Source organism: Ascidiella aspersa, chromosome 6, assembly GCF_963924565.1.
Source record: "Ascidiella aspersa chromosome 6, kaAscAspe10.2, whole genome shotgun sequence".
NCBI classification, from domain to species: Eukaryota; Metazoa; Chordata; class Ascidiacea; order Phlebobranchia; family Ascidiidae; genus Ascidiella; species Ascidiella aspersa.
The window spans coordinates 9,078,113-9,100,779 of record NC_139452.1 but is presented as its reverse complement, the minus strand read 5'-3'; the positions used below and the strand labels follow the sequence as shown (position 1 = coordinate 9,100,779).

Below are 22,667 nucleotides of genomic sequence, written 5' to 3'. Positions count from 1 at the left end.
AAGCATTACTTGTGATCCAACCGAGCGCTTTCTACCAGAACAAGTTAACACGTCGGTTACAAACAATCGAAAGGTTACTGCAGAAGCTTTAAAACTAATCAATTTTTGGCCTATAATAAACCGAAAAACGTTACCATCATGTCAACTATCTTGAATTTAATGGTCAAATGGCAATTCCCATGTATATCCACACATTTATGTTTTTAATTTCTATGCAAAAATGTTTTGTAGAAGGCGATATTTTTATAGTGAACTCTAAATGTATGTCAAACAGTATTTAAACTAACAACTTTTTGTTTGCAATAACATTTTTACGTATTAATTTTTGAAAATAATATGATCAAATGTTCGTGATCAATATAGGCAATGTAGCCTATAGCTTTATTTTTTGGAAACATGTAGAAAACAAAATGGCGTAACCACTGAAACATTCGCTGTCCAGCCTTAATTTAGCTTTAGGTTAAATCAAAAGATCGAATAAACACGATAAAATCAAAAACATAATGGCAATCAAAAAACCTCTCTTTGCTGTAAAATTTGTTATTCGTAGTAACCGTGGTATTAGGTTATTTGGCTAAGCCGCTAAACCGTCATTATGTTGGTATATTTAAACCATAAAAGCCAAGAAAGAGAATACTGGAAAGAACTCATTGTTTTCAATTAGTTGGACAAAACAAAAAAGTTTATATTCGGTTTAAAATCTTGCAAGGTGCCAGGATTAAAATATGGTCGATGAAAAATGGGTTGGACAAACTTTTAAACCTTAACTAGAGATTCTTTCTTTCTATAATCTACACAAGGATTTTTTTTGATGCAGCGGATAACCATCGTATTGCCCATATAATAAATAAATAAATACAAATTCTCCAAAATATAGTAATTTAGGCACAACCACAATTAATGTATATTACCAATTGGGCTTGATAGCTAAACTCATATATCGTGGATAGGTATAAAAATCTGGGACAAAAAAGAAAATTGATTTTAGAATGCGGGATATTTTCAAATGCTTTTCTTATTTTCAAAAACGCTCGAAAATAGATTGTTAACCCCGTAATTGCTGATGCGTATCCTCCCGCGTTGCCTGAGGCGAAGTGACGTTTTATATTGCGCCTCTGTACAACCTTATATTTGGAGCTTTAAATTGAAACAAGTTTGTTTGAACTGACTGCTTTATTATGGGTTTAACTTTACAGCACGACCACCAAGTTCAAGAAGGAAACGATTTAAACAACTAACATTTTAGGGCGTGTCTTTCCTCACAAGTTTGCGCAAATCAATCTAAATTTAAACAGCATTTGAATTATATATAAGTTTTGCACAAAGATCAAATTTTGAAACTTAAAAAATGCGCCAGTTTAAAGTGACGTCACAATGCCCAGGGCAAAACCACCAGAAAGTGTTATTGATTGCCATGGCAACTAACTGCTGAGTTGCAAAGTTGTTTCCTGTAGCAATGACAGCAGATATATTTCAATTTCATTATTAAAAAGTTTAAGGTATGAAAAGCATGCTGTGTAAAATACTTAACGTACGTATTATGCAGTTATTTCACCATAAACAAACCTATTCTTGCCAAATTCACTTCTTATTCTTGCTTGAATGAGTGCATTGTAAATCTAAACATTATTTTTGCGTAAATGTGCCTCTAATATTTGTCCTAACTGTATTAAAATATAAAAAAGTGCCTAACCCGGCATATTAAAATGTTGTCAACGCAGAAAATGTCGTTATTATGGAATGCACAATGTAGGCCTACAATGCACAAACTAAAATGATTTAATCAAGCATGTTAAGACTGTTTTTGCCAAATAATCTCTGTTACATAAATAACACTTATAATAAAATGTGCACCAAATATTGTACAATCAAGCAGAACGAAGCTTTATTTGTTTCAAAAAAAGGTGTGGGGTTGCTAATTTTAATTTTCCTGACGTCAAAAATTACATCTTCACAACGACACATGTGGTGTGATAGCTCGAAGCGCCAAAGCTGTGACGCTTTTGACCCAACGGAAATGCAACGTCACAAATGCAAGGTATAGCGCCCTAGGGCGACGTCTGACGGTCAGTTATTTTGACAAGAATACTCTGAAGTTAGGATTCGCTGGCTATATAAGTTTGCACGAATCAGGATAACTTTATCACTCAGCAAGATTTGCCTTGAAGAGTTAACAAGTAATTCGTCACGAATTAAGGTGAATTTTTAAAAAATTGAAGTTGTTTTTAATAATATAAAATCAAAACCTCGTTTACCTTGTCGCAAAAAAGCAAAGAGGTCCAACGCAAGGTTTATAAATTTATGTCACAAAGCAATGACTCCGAAGACTATATAGTATTGTTCCAATGTAACACGTTTTATATGTTAGTTTTGATTGAGTTATGCAAAGCATACATTTAATCGTAAGTTTACCAAGTGTTTTTTCCCCAGTGTCGTCGAGATCAATCATGAAGTCAATTATAATCGTTGCAGCGCTTTTATGCGTCGCCGTAAGCGGTAAGCAAAAAATTATGTTTCTATTTTAAAATGAAGTTCAAGCCTGAAATCGTTTAAACAAACATAAAAAATCGAAACATATTGATTTATTTTTAATTGTTACAGCAATGCCGCCTATGAGTAACCCGGGAGGCATTGGGGGTTGGCCATCGAGGGCCCTTAGACCCAGCGGACCCCCAAACATGGGGAATTCCCCTATGGTCGACGGGGGACGGGGTCACGAGTGCGCCCGGAAATGCGTCTCCCCCACAAAATGCCCGAGCAGAGAGGAAATCAAGAAGGAAATTAAGGAATCGAGAAAGGAATGCCGCGAATGCATCAACGCAACTTGTGGTAAGTTTTATTCCTGTGTTTTATTAAATTAATCACGTTTTGCCTATTCGGTAAGTCTAATTTTGAAAGCCATGGAAATTTATTTGTTGTGTTGTCTATGATTTAAATCCAGAAGGATATGCTAGATTATAAATGGAAGACCTGTGAAAAGGTCTACAAGACAATTTTATATACTGTACAATCCTTTTTTAGCCGACAGTCAAAACTGTTAGATACAAGTTAATTAACACGTAACATTCTTTTAAAAGTCCTCTTGGGCGCTATTTTATAAAAATCAACCAGTTCAAGCCACTTAAACAGCCGACCCTAATCTTCATCAAATTTAAATTGCTAGGACTCCCATTTAAAACTGACAATGCGAAATTTAAATGCGACAATCGAAAAAAGCCAATGGAAAGAAATTGCAATATTTGTTCCAGGTCCGTTCGAGCGCTGGAACCGAACCGACATCGAATGTGTGAGAGACGCCTTCTCCGATTGTTCCTCTTGTCCAGGCATCCCGTTGAAGAACAGAGACAGGATTATAAACTGCACATCCTGCTTGAAGCAATGTAGAAGATCAGGTGTGTAACTTTCGACATTCAAATACTAAAAATGGATTTAACACAATTAGTTTTTTAACGTCCGTCAAAAACATTTGTTTTGCTTCGGTTTATTTTTTTAACATCAAAGTCAACATATTCATTTTTCTGACAAACACAATAGGTTGTCAGCGATTCGATTTTTTTATAAAAAACATTATTCAGGGTCGGAAGGTCCTGAGGGAAGACAATTTTCTGGAAACAATAGACTTCCATTTGGAAGGGGACAAAACGGGCCTTTCGGGGGTAAGACTAGTGTTGTTTATACTGTAAACTTACAAATGTCAAATGAAACCATTTGTTGAAAATAGGTCGACCCAATTCGGGTTTAGCAAAGTCACGTGAGTGTCGTCAGACTTGCGTCACACTCAAGTATTGCAAGAACTTGGGGGAAATGAGGCGAGGAATGCAAGCAGCCAGGAACGAATGCAGGGAATGCGTCAAGGAAGAATGCGGTAAGAATTTATCCAAACTGCATCAAGCACTATAAATGCAAACTGAACTTGTAATGCTACTGTTGATAAAGGACAACTCCATGCAAAAGCATAACATTCAATAGCGAGCACTAATTATGATGGCTAACATATGCATTTATGCTGCAACAAGGATCGTTATGGTTTCTCAGCAGGGCCATTGCTTAACCTTGCTTCGTTTAGTTTGTGAGTTGTACGAAAAGTTCCTGACATAAGTAAACATTTGTACCACAGAAAACAGTGATGGTGCCGGATGCATTGCTGAAGCCAGAGCAGAGTGCACCGAATGTCCTCCCATCAGCTACCAAGATCAAATGGACATAAAAAAGTGCAAGCATTGCATCAAGCAATGTCTTTCAAAACAAGGTTAGTTTACTTCACCATAGTATAAGAAGCTGTCACTTTCATATAAAACGTGATAATAATCGTTTTGAACGATTTATAAGGTACATTTTGTTTCATAGATTTCGCGAATATCATATTTCTAGTACCAGCCTTTTTATATTAAGAAAAACCTAGTCCATTTGGAGGGCGTGGTCCCTTCTCTGGTGGACGTGGTTCCTTCTCTGGTCGTAATGGTCCCTTTTCTGGTGGAATGGGTCCATTCTCTGGTGGAAATGATCCCTTCTCTGGTGGAATGGGTCCATTCTCTGGTGGAAATGGTCCATTTTCTGGTGGAATGGGTCCATTCTCTGGTGGAAATGGTCCCTTCTTTGGTGGAATAGGTCCATTCTCTGGTGGACGTGGCCCCATGCCTGGAAGAATTGGACCATTTTCTGGTGGACAATTTGGAAAAGGTTTTCCGCGACGTCGTATGCACCGCTTTTTCATCATGCATCTTCTGAAGGCGATTTCTTGCAGCCGTGAAGACAAAAACTGCGACAGCTGTCCGAGTCCCAAGGAACAGAGAATGAGGGTCATGAACGCAACGTTGGGATGCAGAAAATGCGTGAAGGATGCATGTGGTAAGTGATTGACATGTAATTCATAATTCATTTGGTAACTAACCTCTAAACCGCTGTTTTGTTTTATACTATGATTGTGGCATCACCGTTACCATTTCTATTCTTTGTAATTGGTTCAGTCAGTATGCTGATACCTAGCCTAACATATATTAATTGTTTATTGTAAAATATCAGACGATATTGAGAGCGATGACAGTACGGATAAGGAAGAATGCATCAGGAAAGCGAGAATCGATTGTCTCCAGTGTCCTCCACTCACCGAAAGTGAACAAATGAACAAGAAAAAATGCCTTAAGTGCATTATGAGATGCTCGCCCTTCGGACATCGTAAGTAAACCTGATATAACATGATTTCTAGTTAATGATCATATTTTCTCTCTAATTCTGGGTATTTATGGACGACATGGCAATTTCATCATAAACCCTCTAATTTTATTTTTCTGTAGAATGTGAAAACTGATTTCATTAGATATATAACAAAGTTTTTTTAAAGGTAATTATTGACACGGTTATGTAGATATAGGGCAGTGCGTAATTTCAAGCCTATGACTTTGAAATCGGTTTATTATTCACAAAAATGTTTTCCAGATGGTGTTCCTGGTCACAGACGTGGTCCATTCGGTCCTGGCAGTGTCCTTGGTGCAATGGGTGGCATTATGAGTCTTGCACCAGCTGATAATTTCGGTTACCAGCAAAATGGTCCGATGCCGGAAAACTTATTCGGTTAAACCATCAACAGAAGAAACCAGATGAAGACCTTTGCTTTATCGCTTGGCGTGTTTTAAAGTTCTATTAAAACTAATACCTTTCGCCATTTTAAGTTAATAATAATATTCCGATATTTATTGCTGTTAAAAGTATAAAATACGTAAACGATTCAGTTTTTGAATCCAAAATAAAGAATACTCCGCAACTTCTCCGCTAAATAATTTAACACATTTTGTAATCGCACATAACTAACCGTTCGGCTGTCGCTTTGCAATGTTCAATAAAAAAACTACAAAATAAAATTATACTTTGTGTGATGTCGGCACTCGTTTGATATTAGAGTAGTATTGGTACCGATCCAATTTAGAAAGGTATTTTAGGCATTACATGTGATCCAACAGAGCGTTTTCTATACTTAAAGAACAATCGAATGTCACTACATGCTACCAAAGCTAAAGCAAATTGTTGCCATTTTCGATTTACAGTACGTATCACAACGTGACGTCAACATAAAAGGTGCGTTTATTTGATTTGAATTGGATAAACTTGATTGTAGGAGACCTGACGCATTAGGCACGTAGAAAGTGTTTGTGCTCGATATAAACCATCTCCCAAATGTTGCCTGAAGCGCAAAATTTAAGCATTGCGTTAATCGTGTTCCAAAGGTGTTATTACTCCCATTACAAAGGTTACCCTGCAAATAGCATTACAAATTCGCGTAAAGAGTTCCCCCAATTTGTGACATATGAATGACAGGTTCGCACAAAGCGGAAATTTTATTTGCAGTTCTGTTATAAAAGTTTACAATAACCAAGTTTGTGGTGACAATGGTGCCCAAACCCTATGCACAACTTAGATCTCCATCAACCATATCATACTGTTCTGACTAAACACAGCCCAAATCGTTCCCAATAATAGCAAATATTGTTCCAAAACCGAAAGAAGAAAAACAAACTAGCCCGAAAATTCGCAGATCGCAAAATTATAAACTGTTTTTCTTCAGTTATTTATCTGCACATGTGTAATTTTGATTTAAAGCATATGACAGCTTAAAAGCCGAACCAACGTGGAATCTATAAAATCATTATAAAAACAACAACATGAAAATCTATAAAATCATTATAAAAAGTCAAATATTTGAGTTAAACTCGCGCCCCTAAGATTTGGTTAGCGCCCCCATTTAAGGACCACTGGTTTCAACACTATAATATCAACAATTTTGCTTGTAAGATTGCATAAATGGTAACATGGCGAAATACCCTTGTTATCTTTACCCTTATGTTGTTAAATACAGAGAAAAAAAATCCAGCAAGTGACATTTTCTTAGTAAGGGCTAAATGTATTTCGTAGTAATTAAACAAACCTATTGTTTGCAAACACATTTTTACTTACAAATTGTGCAAAACCATATAATAAATATGCGTAAAAAATATAAGCAATTCACCTTTATTTTTCGAACTTGCAGAAATACAAAATGGCGTAATCACACAGAATTTTTGCTGCCTAAGCTTGATTTCGCTTCGGATAATAACGGAAAACCGAAAAAACACGATAAAACCTAAAACAAAATGGCAGTCAAAAAAACTCTCATTTGCTGTAAAATTTGGTGAAACTTGTATTCGTGGTAACGATGGTATTCTGTCAGTTGACTAAACCAACGACATATGATGAAAGTAATAATAGTATCCTTATTTTTGTTGCCTATATACGCCTATATGACGGTTTGCTCTGTTTCTGTGTCGTAGACTAAACCAACATGTAAGCATATAGGTCTGAAGGTTCAAGGATACGATGCTTGAAAAACATTATTGTTTATATTTGGTGATGCAAGACTACAAAAAAGACTTTATATTCAGTTGAGATCTTGCAAGGCGTCAAAATAAAAGATGGCCAATGAAAAAATATATAGGAGAAACTTTTGACCCTTATGCTAGAGATTTCTTCTTTCTACAATCTCTTAACAACAATTATAATGCAGAAGATAATTATTGTATAAATAATAAAAAAATTGTTTAAAAAAATGATAAATTACGCACAAGCAAAGATAGCACCTGTAGCACTGTAGCTGAGCACATATAAGTCGTATAGGATAAAATCAGGGAGTCGAACTGTTTAACTTTTCCGGTTCAGATTCGATTCGGGTTCAAGAATATTTGGGGAATCCTGTTCAGTTCCGGTTTCGGTTTTGAGCATTTTAAAAGTTCCGGTTCAGCTCCGCTTAATTTATTTTCAAAACCGGTTTATAAAGTTCCGGTTCGGATGCAATTTGAGATGAAAATGTGGGTAATAACCTGACGTAAACAAGCAGCTCAATATTGAAATATCTAAAAAAAAAAGAAAACTCTACGTTTTATTTAATCTGTATATATTTTTTTCATAAAATTCCTGCCATGGCATACCTTGACTCAGTAAAATATAAGTTGTGATGTCATGCTGGAGTGAACTGCTTTTTATAACAGGTTCGGGTTGGGTTAAGGTTCAGGTTCTTTTAAATTATTTGGTTCAGTTATGGTTCGGCTCCTTTCAATTTTACAAAAACGGTTCAGGTTTGGTTACGGTTCGGGAAAATTTGGACCAAAACCGGTTCATAAAGTCCCGGTTCGGTTCCGGTTCGACTCCCTGGATAAAATCGGGGCAACATCGATTCGAAAAAGCGAGATATTTTCAAATGATTTTAGAATTTTCTAAAACGCTCGAAAATGGATTGTAAACCCCATAATTGCTGACGCGTATCCTTCCGCGTTGCCTGAGGCGACGTGACGTTTTATTGCGTTGCTGTTAAACGCTAATTTTAAAGCTTTAGTTAGAGACAAGTTTGTTTGAACTGGCTGCATTATTATGGATTGGACTTTACAGCACGATCGTCAAGTTCAAGGAGGAAGTGATTTAAACAAATGACAATTTAGGGCGTGTCTTTCCTCACAAGTTTGCGCAAAACAATCTAAATTTAAACTGCATTTGAGTTATATTTAAGTTTTGCACAAAGACCAAATTTTGAAACTTAAAAGATGCTCCAAGTGACGTCACAATGCCCCGGGCAAAACCACCAGAAAGTGTTGTTTGATTGCAATAGCAACTAACTTCTGAGTTGCAAACTTGTTTCCTGCAGCAATGACAACAGCTACATTTTAATTTCATTATTAAAAAGTTTTGATTGAATGTTAAGGTATAAAAAGCATGCTGTGTAAAATACTTACGTACGTATTATGCAGTTATTTCACCATAAACAAACCTATTCTTGCCAAATTCATTTCTTATTCTTGCTTGAATGAGTGCGTTGTAATATAAACACTATTTTTGCTTGAATGTGCCTCTAATATTTGTCCTAACTGTATTAAAATATACAAAAGTGCCACTCCGGCATTTTTAATTGTTTTTAACGCAGAAAAACATCATTATTGTGGAATGCAGAATGTACCCATTAAAATGATTTAATCCAGCATGTTAGAACGGAATGTATATTGAAACAAATATCAATTAAATATGCCCAAAATCTCTGTTATATAAATAAAATTTATAAGAAAAATGCAACACATACTGTACAATCTACAAAAACAAAGCTTTACTTGTTTCAAAAAAAGGGTGGGGTTGCTAATTTTAATTTTCCTGACGTCAGATTCTCATGTTCACAACGACACATGTTGTGTGATAGCCCGAAGCGCCAAAGCTGTGACGCGTTTGACCCAACGGAAATGCAACGTCACAAATGCAAGGTATAGCGCCCTAAGGCGACGTCTGACGGTCAGCTATTTTGACAAGAATACTCTGAAGTTAGGATTTGCTGGCTATATAAGTCTGCACGAATCAGGAACTTTATTACTCAGCAAGATTTACCTTAAAGAGTTAACAAGCAATTTGTCACGAAATTAAGGTGAATTTTTAAAAAATTGTATGTTGTTTTTAATAATATAAAATCAAAACCTCGTTTACCTTGTCGCAAAAAAGCAAAGAGGTCCAACGCAAGGTTTACAAAATTTATGTCGCAAAGCAATGACCCCGAAAACTATTGAATTGTTCTAATAAAATATTTTTTACATGTTAGTTATGATTGAGTTATGCAAAGCATACATTTAATCGTAAGTTTACCAAGTGTTTTTTCCCAGTGTCATCAAGATCAATCATGAAGTCAATTATAATCGTTGCAGCGCTTTACTGCGTCGCCGTGAGCGGTAAGCAAAAATTATGTTTCTATTTTAAAACGAAATTCCAGCCTGAAATCGTTTAAACAAACATAAAAAATCGAAACATATTGATTTATTTTTAATTGTTACAGCAATGCCGCCTATGAGTAACCCGGGAGGAATGGGGGGTTGGTCATCGAGGGCCCTTAGACCCAATGGACCCCCAAACACGGGGAATTCCCCTATGGTCGACGGGGGACGGGGTCACGAGTGCGGCCGAAAATGCGTCTCCCCCACAAAATGCCCGAGCAGAGAGGAAATCAAGAAGGAAATCAAGGAATCGAGGAAGGAATGTCGCGAATGCATCAACGCAACTTGCGGTAAGTTTTATTTGTGTATTTTATTATTATACATCGTTTTGTCTATTCAGTGAGTCTAATTTTAAAAGCCATGAAAGTTTATTTGTTTTGTTTTCATGATTTAACTACAGAAGGATATGCTATATTATAAATGGAACACCTGTGCAAAGGCCTACAAAACATTTTTAAATGCTATTACATCCGTTTTAAAGCCGACAGTTTTATAAATGTTACTCGTAACATTCTTTTAAAAGTCTTCTTGATGATTATGCATTTCGTAGAAAATATAAAATGCCTGCCACAAGTTTTAAATTCGAATTTTTCATTCTTGTCAAGTCGACGGTTCTAAATGTTGGATACCAGTTAATCCACAGGCAACATTCTGTTAAAAGTCCGTTTGTTCGCAAGTTCATAATGAAACGACCAGTACAACTTACTTAAACAGCTGTTCCTAATCCTCATCAATTTTGGATTGATGGGACTAAATCAATTTTAAAACTGACAATTTGAAATTTAAAACCGCAATCGGAAAAAGTAATTGCAATATTTGTTCCAGGTCCGTTTGAGCGCTGGAACCGAACCGACATCGAATGTGTGAGAGACGCCTTCTCCGATTGTTCCTCTTGTCCCGGCATCCCGTTGAGGAACAGAGACAGGATTATAAACTGCACATCCTGCTTGATGCAATGCAGACGATCAGGTGTGTAACTTACGACATACAATTTTTAAAAACCCATTTAACACTATTAGTTTTTTTATCGGTCGTCAAAAACATTCCATTCGGTTTAGCTTTTTCAAAATCAAGGTCTAAAATAAAAATATTAATTTTCTGACAATGACAATAGGTGGTCAACGATTCGATTTTTCATTAAAAATCTTTATTCAGGGTCGGAAGGTTCTCAGGAAAGACAATTTTCAGGACCCAATGGACTTCCATTTGGCATGGGACGAAACGGGCCTTTCGGGGGTAAGACTACTGTTGTTTATGTTGTAACCTTACAATTTTAAATTATTTACATAAAATGTAACAAATATTTGAAGGAAAAGTGTATTCTCTGTCTAACAATAACGAAAACACAATATATAAAAAGATAAAAAAAACTTGAGATGTTTTGTAGATTGTCAATACTTGGTGTAAATTTTGAATATAACAAAACACATTCAATGCAAAAAAAACTTTTGCAACATAGGTCGACCAAACTCGGGTTTAGCAAAGACACGTGAGTGTCGTCAGACCTGCGTCACGCTCAAGTATTGCAAGAGCTTGGAGGAAATGAGGCGAGGAATGCAAGCAGCCAGGAACGAATGCAGGGAATGCGTCAAGGAAGAATGCGGTGAGAATCCATCCAAACTACATCAAGAACTATAAATGCAAACTAAATTTGTCAGCTAGTGTTGATAAACCACAAGCCGATGCAAAAGCATAACATCGAATAGCAAGCATTACTTAAAAAGCATTTGAAAATATTATGACTAAATATATATATGTATTTATCCTGGAACAAGGTTCGTTCCTGTCCCAGCGCCATAACTTAACCTTGCTTCGTATAGTTTGTGAGTTGTATGAAAAGTTTCTTATATAACCCTTGCAATACAGAAGACAGCGTTGATGCTGGGTGCATTGCTGAAGCAAGATCAGAGTGTACGGAATGTCCTGCCATCAGCTACCAAGATCAAATGGACATAAAGAAGTGCAAGCATTGCATGAAGCAATGTGTTCCAAAACAAGGTTAGATTACTACACCATTGTATATTGAGAAACGACCACTTTTTAAATAAAACGTTGTTACAAACGAATAAAACGATTTATAAGGTACGTAAGAATTCTCTCGTCATTAACAAATCTGTTCTTCAAAGTTTTCGCGATGATCATATTTCTAGTATACCTTAACAGTTATAGCCTTCTTATGTTAAGAAAAATCTAGTCGAGGGAGTCCCTTCTCTGGTGGACGTGGCCCCGTGTCTGGAGGAATTGGACCATTGTCTGGTGGACGTGGCCCCATGTCTGGAGGAATTGGACCGTTCTCTGGTGGACGTGGCCCCATGTCTGCAGGTATTGGACCATTGTCTGGTGGACGTGGCCCCATGTCTGGTGGAATTGGACCATTCTCTGGTGGAGGTGGCCCAATGTCAGGTGGAATTGGTCCCTTCTCTGGTGGAATTGGACCATTCTCTGGTGGAATTGGACCATTCTCTGGTGGACGTGGCCCAATGTTAGGTGGTATGGGTAAATTTCTGGGTGGTATGCTTTCACGTTTTGGAAGAGGTTTTCCGCGACGTCGTATGCATCACAAGTTCATCATGCATCTTCTGAAGGTGATTTCTTGCAGCCGCGAGGACAAAAACTGCGACAGCTGTCCGAATCCCAAGGAACAGAGGATGATGGTCATGAACGCAACGTTGGGATGCAGGAAATGCGTGAAAGATGAATGTGGTAAGTGATTGACATGTGATTCATAATTCGTTTGGTAACTAACCTCTAAACCGCTGTTTTGTTTTATACTATGATTGTGGCATCACCGTTACCATTTCTACTATTCTTTGTAATTGGTTCAGTCAGTATGCTGATACCTAGCCTAACATATTAATTATTTATTGTAAAATATCAGACGATATTGAGAGCGATGACAGTACGGATAAGGAAGAATGCATCAGGAAAGCGAGAATCGATTGTCTCCAGTGCCCTCCACTCCCCGAAAGCGAACAAATGAACAAGAAAAAATGCCTCAAGTGCATTATGAAGTGCTCGCCCTTCGGACATGGTAAGTAAACGGGACATTACATTTTTTTAAGAAAATTATTCTCTTGTTCTAGGAATTATGGACGACATGCCAATTTCTTTATAAAACCTGTAGGCCTAATTGTATTTTTCTGTAAAGTCTAAAAGGTGATTTCATTAGATATATCACGAAGTTGTTTTATGACATAGCAAAATGTTAATTACGGAGGTAATTATTGGCACGGTATTTGAATCAGAGCTACACAAATAGGGCAGTTCGTAATTTAAAGCCTAATGACTTTGAAACTGTTCAATGAAACATTCACACGCATATGTGTGTTAACAACTGAGATCTATCCCCGAAGCTGCTTTACCAACGATTACGGCTTATGTATAATTAGTACACCTGCAATGTCTTTCGGACTTTGAAACTGTTTATTATTCATAAAAATATTGTTTTCCAGATGGTGGGCCTGGTCACAGACGTGGTCCATTCGCTCCTCGCAGTGTCTTTGGTGCAATGGGTGGCATTATTAATCTTGCATCGGCCGATAATTTCGGTAACCGGCAGAATGGTCCGATGCCGGAAACTTATTCGGTTAAACCATCAACAGAAGAAACCAGATGAAGACCTTTGCTTTATCGCTTGGCTTGTTTTAAAGTTCAATTAAACCTAATCCTTTTCGGCATTTTAAGTTAATAATTATATTCCGATATTTATTGCTGTTAAAAGTATAAAATACGTAAACGTTTCAGTTTTTAAATCCAAAATAAAGAATACTCCGCAACTTCTCCGCTAAATAATTTAACACATTTTGTAATCGCACATAACTAACCGTTCGGCTGTCGCTTTGCAATGTTCAATAAAAAAACTACAAAATAAAATTATACTTTGTGTGATGTCGGCACTCGTTCAATATTAGAGTAGTATTGGTACCGATCCAATTTAGAAAGGTATTTTAGGCATTACATGTGATCCAACAGAGCGTTTCCTATACCTAAAGAATGTTAATTTAACAGCAAACAATAAATAACAATTGAATGTTACTACATTATGCTACTAACGCTAAAGCAATTTTTTGTCTGTTCAACCGGAAACAATATTTTTAAACCAGCGGTTACTAATTTTTTTAGCTCGCACTATAGTTCGATTTACAGAATAAATCACAACATGAAGAAAGTACAAAAGTTGACTCTTGATCGTGCAAACAATTTGCGTTTATTTGGTTTGAATTGGGTAAACTTTATTATAGGAGACCTGACGCATTTCGAACACAAAAATTGCTCGTACTCTGTATATTTATTCTAATCGAGATGATTTTGACAAACATGTTGTGGGGGCATTGGCTTCACAGTTACTACACAGAAACCACGCCAAAATGTCGCTCGAAGCGCAAAAATTAAGCATTGCGTTAATGGTGTGTCCAGACTTGAACAACTAGATTTATTTCAGTTTATTCAAATTAGATTAGAATTAGAATTAGATCATTTTGTGTTTTCTCAAATTGGATTAGAATTAGACTTACGGAGTTTTTTCTTAAAACGTATTTCAACTAGAATTTGAACTAATTGCATTGGATTATTCACAGTCAATTTAAATCGCAAAATTATTCTAATGAGAATGTGAATGATAAATATATGTGTGCTAAATTTTAGGCCTTTTAGTATAGCTTATGCTTTTCAGACTGAAAAAATTGCCTATGATTCTAAACTCTTTGTTTTGACTAAGAGACTAAAAATGCCGTTGGAGAAAGTAGCATTTTTGGTAAATCCGAATTAGATTAGATCTAGAGCTATAGCCCACATGCAATTTTAAGCTAGATTAGAATTAGAATTTGCCGCATTTTGCTCTAATTTATTAAATTAGAAAACTACAATTATCTAGTTGTCCAAGTCTGCGTGTGTCCGAAGGTGTGATGACACACAATGCAAAGGTTATGCTGCAAGCAGCATTAAAAATCACGAAAAGATTTTCTCTAATTTGTGAAATGAAGGACAGTTTCGAGCGAACCGCAAATTTTATTGCAGTTTTGTTGTAAAAGTTGAAAAAAAAAACAGTTGGTGGTAACATGTTTCCCAAACCCTTTGCACGTTTGAGACCGCCATCAACCATGTAATACTGTTCTGACTAAACACAGCCCGAAAGGCCGTAATAAGTAGCAAATACTGTCCTAAAACCGGAATAACATACAAAAACATAATTGTCCGAAAGTTCGCAAATCGCAAAATTATGAACCGGTTTTCTTCAGCTTCGTATTTACATATGTGTAATTTTGATTTAAAGCATATGACAACATAAAAGGAGAAACATATACACAACATGGAACCTATAAAATCATTATGAAATTCAAACATTTAAGTTGAACTCGCGTCCCCTGATATTTGGCCCCTCCCATTTAAGAACCACTGCTCTCAACGTTTAAATTTCAACAATTTTGCTTGTAACATTGCATAAATAGTAAAATGGCAAAACCACTTTGTTATCTTCACCAATATGTTTTGAAACACTAAACAAAAAAAATCCCGCAAGTGACATTTTTTTAGTGAAGACTAAAATGTATTTCATAATAATTAAACAAACAACTTTTTGTTTGCAAACATATTTTTACTTATAAATTGTGCAAAACAATAGAAGAAACATCCGTTAACAATACAAGAAATTCGCCTTTATTTTTCCAACTCGCAGAAATACAAAATGGCGTAACCCCACAGAATTTTCGCTGCCTAAGTTTGATTTCGCTTTGGATGATAACGAAAGAACCAAAAAAACACGACAAAACCCAAAACAAAATAGCAGTCAAAACACTCATATTTGCTGTAAAATTTGTTGAAACTTGTATTCGTGGTAACGATGGTATTCTGTTAGTTGACTAAACCAACGACCTATGATGAAAGTAATAATAGTACATCCTTATTTTGTTGCCTATATACGCTTATATGACGGTTTGCTCTGTTTCTATGTCGTAGACCAGGGGTTCCCAAACTTTTTACGATCTCGTACCACTTGGGACGCTCTGTACTGCCACGCTTACCACTTCTTTTAGAACAGTGCTTCTTAACCATTTTTCTACCGCGACCTTTTGGTAATTGTCCTGTGCCTTGTGCCCCTTAGATATTAAACAATAATACTAAAATAGAATCTTAATTTGGGAGACACCCAAAAGTTGCTCGTGCTCGATACATTGGTTAACATCGAGCTGATTTTGACAGACATGTTGTAAAAAATTAAAACATTGAGGTAATCGTGTTTTAAAAAGTGACACACAATGCGAAGGCTATTTACTGCAAATAACAATAAAAATTGGCGCAAAAAAGTCTGAATTCCCCCCATTTAGTGATGCGCAAAAATAGTAATTCGTAGTTGGCGCGAAGGGCTAAATGTTTACGTAGTTTTGTTGTTAAAATCGACAAAACACAGTATGTATAGGTCAATCTTCTTCACCTATATCATACTGTTGTGACTAAACACAGTCCCAATAGGCCCTATTAAGTAGCAAAGATTGACCCAAAATTCGAGAAACTAAACAAGTAGCCTCAAAGTTCGCAAATCGCAAAATTATTAATTTTTCTTTCTTCAGTTTCTTTTCTAAACTTGTGAAATTTTGATGTTATGCATAGGGCGGCATACAAGAATACTTAATACCTAACGCAACGTGGAACTGATAAAATCATTACAAAAAGTTAAATATTGGAAGGTAGACCTTGCGCCCACCTAAGAATTGCTTGGCGCCCCTAGGGCCCACTGTCCCACAGCGTTGTACGGCTTTTTAAAGCAACTGTGCTCCTTATTGACAATTGACATGTCCTGTATTTCGAAGATCGTAATGGTACGAAACAACGGGGATAGTTACCTAACAATTAATAGGCTTCAGGAGTTTTGATTTTGTAAACAAAACAAGATAAACAAAATTTAAAAGTTCTGAATCCAGGTTTTTAAAAACGAAATGCTGCTCGCGTACCCCCTGAAAAACCACTAGTGGTACGCGTACCACAGGTTTGGAACCCCTTTCGTAGACTAAACCGACATGTAAGCATATAGGTCTTAAAGGATACGATGCTTGAAAAACTTTATTGTCTATATTTGGTGATGCAAGACTACAAAGATACTTTATATTCAGTTGGATCTTGCAAGGCCAAGAATAAAAGATGGTTGGTGAAAAAATATATAGGAGAAAATTTTGACAATTTTGCTAAAGATTGCATATTTCTCCAATATATAAACAACAATTATAATGCAGCAGATAACCATTGCCTATAAAACAATAAAAAATTGTTTAAAAAAATGGTCAATTACGCACAAGCAAAGATGGCACTTGTAGCACTGTAGGTGAACACACATTTCTCGTATAGGATAAAATCGGGCAAAATCAATTAATGAAAGTGAGATATTTGCAAAAGCTTTTTCATTTTCTGAAACGCTTGAAAATAGATTGTAAACCCCATAATTGCTGACGCGTATCCTCCCGCGTTGCCTGAGGCGAAGTGACGTTTTATTGCGTTGCTGTTAAACGCTAATTTTGGACTTTATTTAGAGACCAGTTTGTATGAACTGGCTGCATTATTATGGATTGGACTTTACAGCACGATCGTCAAGTTCAAGGAGGAAGTGATTTAAACAACATACATTTTAGGGAGTGTCTTTCCTCACAAGTTTGCGCAAAACAATCTAAATTTAAACTGCATTTGAGTTATATTTAAATTTTGCACAAAGACCAAATTTTGAAACTTAAAAGATGCTCCAAGTGACGTCACAATGCCCCAGGCAAATCCACCAGAAAGTGTTGTTTGATTGCCATAGCAAGTAACTTCTGAGTTGCAAACTTGTTTCCTGCAGCAATGACCGCAGCTACATTTCAATTTCATTATTAAAAAGTTTTGATTCAATGTTAAGGTATGAAAAGCATGCTGTGTAAAATACTTACGTACGTATTATGCAGTTATTTCACCATAAACAAACCTATTCTTGCCAAATTCACTTCTTATTCTTGCTTGAATGAGTGCGTTGTAATATAAACACTATTTTTTCTTGAATGTGCCTCTAATATTCCTAACTGTATTAAAATATACAAAAGTGCCACACCGGCATTTATAAATTGTTTTTAACGCAGAAAAACATCATTATTGTGGAATGCAGAATGTACCTTGTACCCATTAAAATGATTTAATCAAGCATGTTAGAACGGAATGTATATTAAAAGAAATATCAATTAAATATGCCCAAAATCTCTGTTATATAAATAAAATTTATAAGAAAAATGCAACACATACTGTACAATCTACATATACAAAGCTTTACTTGTTTCAAAAAAAGGGTGGGGTTGCTAATTTTAATTTTCCTGACGTCAGATTCTCATGTTCACAACGACACATGTTGTGTGATAGCCCGAAGCGCCAAAGCTGTGACGCTTTTGACCCAACGGAAATGCAACGTCACAAATGCAAGGTATAGCGCCCTAGGGCGACGTCTGACGGTCAGTTATTTTGACAAGAATACTCTGAAGTTAGGATTTGCTGGCTATATAAGTCTGCACGAATCAGGATAACTTTATTACTCAGCAAGATTTACCTTAAAGAGTTAACAAGTAATTCGTCACGAATTAAGGTGAATTTTTGAAAGATTGTAGTTGTTTTTAATAATATAAAATCAAAACCTCGTTTACCTTGTCGCAAAAAAGCAAAGAGGCCCAACGCAAGGTTTACAAAATTTATGTCGCAAAGCAATGACCCCGAAAACTATTGAATTGTTCTAATAAAATGTTTTTTACATGTTAGTTTTAATTGAGTTATGCAAAGCATACATTTAATCGTAAGTTTACCAAGTGTTTTTTTTCCCCAGTGTCATCGAGATCAATCATGAAGTCAATTATAATCGTTGCAGCGCTTTTATGCGTCGCCGTTAGCGGTAAGCAAAAAATTATGTTTCTATTTTAAAACGAAGTTCCAGCCTGAAATCGTTTAAACAAACATAAAAAATCGAAACATATTGATTTATTTTTAATTGTTACAGCAATGCCGCCTATGAGTAACCCGGGAGGAATGGGGGGTTGGTCACCGAGGGCCCTTAGACCCAATGGATCCCCAAACATGGGGAATTCCCCTATGGTCGACGGGGGACGGGGTCACGAGTGCGGCCGAAAATGCGTCTCCCCCACAAAATGCCCGAGCAGAGAGGAAATCAAGAAGGAAATCAAGGAATCGAGGAAGGAATGTCGCGAATGCATCAACGCAACTTGTGGTAAGTCTTATTCGTGTGTTTTATTATATTAATCACGTTTTGACTATTCGGTCTAATTTTAAAAGCCATGGAAATTTATTTGTTGTTTTCTTTATGATTTAAAATCAGAAGGATATGCTAGATTTTAAATGGAAGACCTGTCAAAAGGTCTACAAGACAATTTTATATGCTGTACAATCCTTTTTTAGCCGACAGTCTAAACTGTTAGATGCAAGTTAATTAACACGTAACATTCTGCTAAAAGTCCTCTTGGGCGCTATTTTATAAAAAACAACAAGTTTCAAGCCACTTGAACAGCTGACCCTAATCTTCATCATATTTAAATTGCTAGGACTACCATTTTTAAAACTGACAATGCGAATTTTAAACGAGACAATCGGAAAAAGTCAATGGAAAGTATTTGCAATATTTGTTCCAGGTCCGTTTGAGCGCTGGAACCGAACCGACATCGAATGCGTGAGAGACGCCTTCTCCGATTGTTCCTCTTGTCCCGGCATCCCGTTGAGGAACAGAGACAGGATTATAAACTGCACATCCTGCTTGATGCAATGTAGAAGATCAGGTGTGTAACTCACGACATAGTGTTTTTTTTAACGGTCGTCAAAAACATCCCATTTGCTTCGGTTTAGTTTTTTCAAAATCAAGGTCTAAAATATAAATATCCTTTTTCTGACAATGACAATAGGTGGCCAACGATTCAATTTTTATAAAAAATCTTTATTCAGGGTCGGAAGGTTCTCAGGAAAGACAATTTCCAGGACCCAATGGACTTTCATTTGGCATGGGACGAAACGGGCCTTTCGGGGGTAAGACAACTGTTGTTTATGTTGTAACCTTACAATTTTAAATTATTTATATAAAATGTAACAAATATTTGAAGGAAAAGTGTATTCTCTGTCTAAGAATAACTAAAACACAATATATAAAATGATAAAAAAACTTGAGATGTTTTGTAAATTATCAGAACTTGGTGTAAATTTTGAATATAACAAAACACATTCAATGCAAAAAAAACTTTTGCAACATAGGTCGACCAAACTCGGGTTTAGCAAAGACACGTGAGTGTCGTCAGACCTGCGTCACGCTCAAGTATTGCAAGAGCTTGGAGGAAATGAGGCGAGGAATGCAAGCAGCCAGGAACGAATGCAGGGAATGCGTCAAGGAAGAATGCGGTGAGAATCCATCCAAACTACATCAAGCACTATAAATGCAAACTAAATTTGTCAACTAGTGTTGATAAAGCACAAGCCGATGCAAAAGCATAACATCGAATAGCGAGCATTACTTGAAAAGTATTTGGAAATATTATGACTAAATATATAGCCTATATGTATTTACCCTGGAACAAGGTTCGTTCCTGTCCCAGCGCCATAACTTAACCTTGCTTCGTATAGTTTGTGAGTTGTATGAAAAGTTTTTTATATAACCCTTGCAATACAGAAGACAGCGTTGATGCTGGGTGCATTGCTGAAGCAAGATCAGAGTGTACGGAATGTCCTGCCATCAGCTACCAAGATCAAATGGACATAAAGAAGTGCAAGCATTGCATGAAGCAATGTGTTCCAAAACAAGGTTAGATTACTACACCATTGTATATTGAGAAACGACCACTTTTGATATAAAACGTTGTTACAAACGAATAAAACGATTTATAAGGTACGTAAGAATTCTCTCGTCATTAACAAATCTGTTCTTCATAAATTTCGCGATGATCATATTTCTAGTATACCTTACCAGTTATAGCCTTCTTATGTTAAGAAAAATCTAGTCGAGGGAGTCCCTTCTCTGGTGGACGTGGCCCCGTGTCTGGAGGAATTGGACCATTGTCTGGTGGACGTGGCCCCATGTCTGGAGGAATTGGACCGTTCTCTGGTGGACGTGGCCCCATGTCTGGTGGAATTGGACCATTTTCTGGTGGACGTGGCCCAATGTCAGGTGGAATTGGTCCCTTCTCTGGTGGAATTGGACCATTCTCTGGTGGAATTGGACCATTCTCTGGTGGAATGAGACCATTCTCTGGTGGACGTGGCCCTATGTCCGGTGGTATGGGAAAATTTCTGGGTGGTATGCTTTCACGTTTTGGAAGAGGTTTTCCGCGACGTCGTATGCATCACAAGTTCATTATGCATCTTCTGAAGGTAATTTCTTGCAGCCGCGAGGACAAGAACTGCGACAGCTGTCCGAGTCCCAAGGAACAGAGTATGAGGGTCATGAACGCAACGTTGGGATGCAGAAAATGCGTAAAGGATGCATGTGGTAAGTGATCGTCATGTTATTCATAATTCATTTTGTAACTAATCTCTAAACCGCTGTTTTGTTTTATACTATGATTGTGGCATCGACGTTACCATTTCTATTCTTTATAATTGGTTCAGTCAGTATGCTGATACCTAGCCTTACATATATTAATTGTTTATTCTAAAATATCAGACGATATTGAGAGCGATGACAGTACGGATAAGGAAGAATGCATCAGGAAAGCGAGAATCGATTGTCTCCAGTGCCCTCCACTCACCGACAGCGAACAAATGAATAAGAAAAAATGCCTCAAGTGCATTATGAGATGCTCGCCCTTCGGCCATCGTAAGTAAACAGGACATTACATTTTTTTGAGAAAATTATTCTCTTGTTCTAGGAATTATGGACAACATGCCAATTTCTTTATAAAACCTGTAGGCCTAATTGTATTTTTCTGTTGAGTCTGAAAGGTGATTTCATTAGATGTATCACGAAGTTGTTTTATGACATAGCAAAAAGTTATTTACTGAGGCAATTATTAGCACTATATTTGAATCAGAGTTGCACAAATAGGGCAGTTTGTAATTTAAAGCCTAATGGCTTTGAAACTGTTCAATGAAACATGCACATAGGATGTGTGTTAACAACTAGGGTCTATCCCCGAAGCTGCTTTACCAACGATTACGGCTTACGTGTAATTGGTACACCTGCGAAGGTTTTCGGACTTTGAAACTGTTTATTAATCACAAAAATGTCGTTTTACAGATGGTGGACCTGGTCACAGACGTGGCCCATTTGGTCCTGGCAGTGTCTTCGGTGCGATGGGCGGCATTATGAATCTTGCATCGGCCGATAATTTCGGTAACCAGCAGAATGGTCCGATGCCGGGAAACTTATTCGGTTAAACCATCAACAGAAGAAACCAGATGAAGACCTTTACTTTATCGCTTGGCTTGTTTTAAAGTTCAACTAAACCTAATCCTTTTCGGCATTTTAAGTTAAAAATAATATTTTAATGTTTATTGCTTCTAAAAGTATAATATATATATAAATGTTTAGATGTTAAATTCAAAATAAAGAATACTTAGCAATTTTTCCACTAAATAACTTAAAAAAAACTTGTTACCGCACAAAACTAACTGTTTGGCTGTCGCTTTGCAATATTCAAATAAAAAAAAACTAACCAAATCTATTCCGAGTATTGGTTATAATTTGTGTGATAGGCAGTTGCATCAGAGATGAAATGAAGCTCTTTCAGTTACCAGTAAAACACATCGATGAAAAAAAACATCCTTTGGTGTTAAATCGGGCATAGTTAAAATGCTGTTTATCGCGAGCTAAAATTTAAATGTTTTAAAGCTAAATTACTGCACCTGAACAAGCTGCATAATGGAGGTTGAACTGTAATCAGGGATTTTGAAGTTTTAAGCGAAGTACTG

General features: G+C 36.5%; 2 protein-coding genes and 1 pseudogene across 2 annotated transcripts; all 3 read left to right on the top strand.

Annotated features, from left to right (window-relative positions):
* The first annotated feature begins 2,603 nt into the window (after positions 1-2,603).
* On the top strand, positions 2,604-5,576 carry LOC146139552 (uncharacterized; annotated as a pseudogene).
* Positions 5,577-10,924: 5,348 nt separating this feature from the next.
* On the top strand, positions 10,925-13,383 carry LOC146139551 (uncharacterized). Its single transcript, XM_083392485.1, has 6 exons — positions 10,925-11,003; positions 11,227-11,370; positions 11,634-11,765; positions 11,952-12,470; positions 12,646-12,798; positions 13,220-13,383. The coding sequence occupies exons 1-6, from the start codon at positions 10,979-10,981 to the stop codon at positions 13,381-13,383; spliced, it is 1,137 nt and encodes a 378-aa protein (XP_083248611.1). The 5' UTR covers positions 10,925-10,978.
* A 5,381-nt stretch (positions 13,384-18,764) lies between these two features.
* LOC146139550 (uncharacterized) lies at positions 18,765-22,340 on the top strand. The gene is made up of 8 exons (XM_083392484.1): positions 18,765-18,990; positions 19,409-19,552; positions 19,716-19,796; positions 20,019-20,162; positions 20,431-20,562; positions 20,749-21,246; positions 21,421-21,573; positions 21,994-22,340. Exons 1-8 carry the CDS (start codon positions 18,765-18,767, stop codon positions 22,131-22,133), a joined length of 1,518 nt encoding a protein of 505 aa, XP_083248610.1. The 3' UTR covers positions 22,134-22,340.
* Positions 22,341-22,667: the final 327 nt, after the last annotated feature.

Bases quoted from the DNA above. Each gene is read 5' to 3' on its own strand.
- LOC146139551 (XM_083392485.1), top strand. From the start codon at position 10,979: ATGGGACGAAACGGGCCTTTCGGGG. The intron at 11,371-11,633 runs GTGAGAATCCAT...CTTGCAATACAG, and splicing joins ATGCGTCAAGGAAGAATGCG to AAGACAGCGTTGATGCTGGG. The intron at 12,799-13,219 runs GTAAGTAAACGG...ATTGTTTTCCAG, and splicing joins GTGCTCGCCCTTCGGACATG to ATGGTGGGCCTGGTCACAGA.
- LOC146139550 (XM_083392484.1), top strand. From the start codon at position 18,765: ATGCCGCCTATGAGTAACCCGGGAGGAATGGGGGGTTGGTCACCGAGG. The intron at 18,991-19,408 runs GTAAGTCTTATT...TATTTGTTCCAG, and splicing joins ATGCATCAACGCAACTTGTG to GTCCGTTTGAGCGCTGGAAC. The intron at 19,553-19,715 runs GTGTGTAACTCA...ATCTTTATTCAG, and splicing joins GATGCAATGTAGAAGATCAG to GGTCGGAAGGTTCTCAGGAA.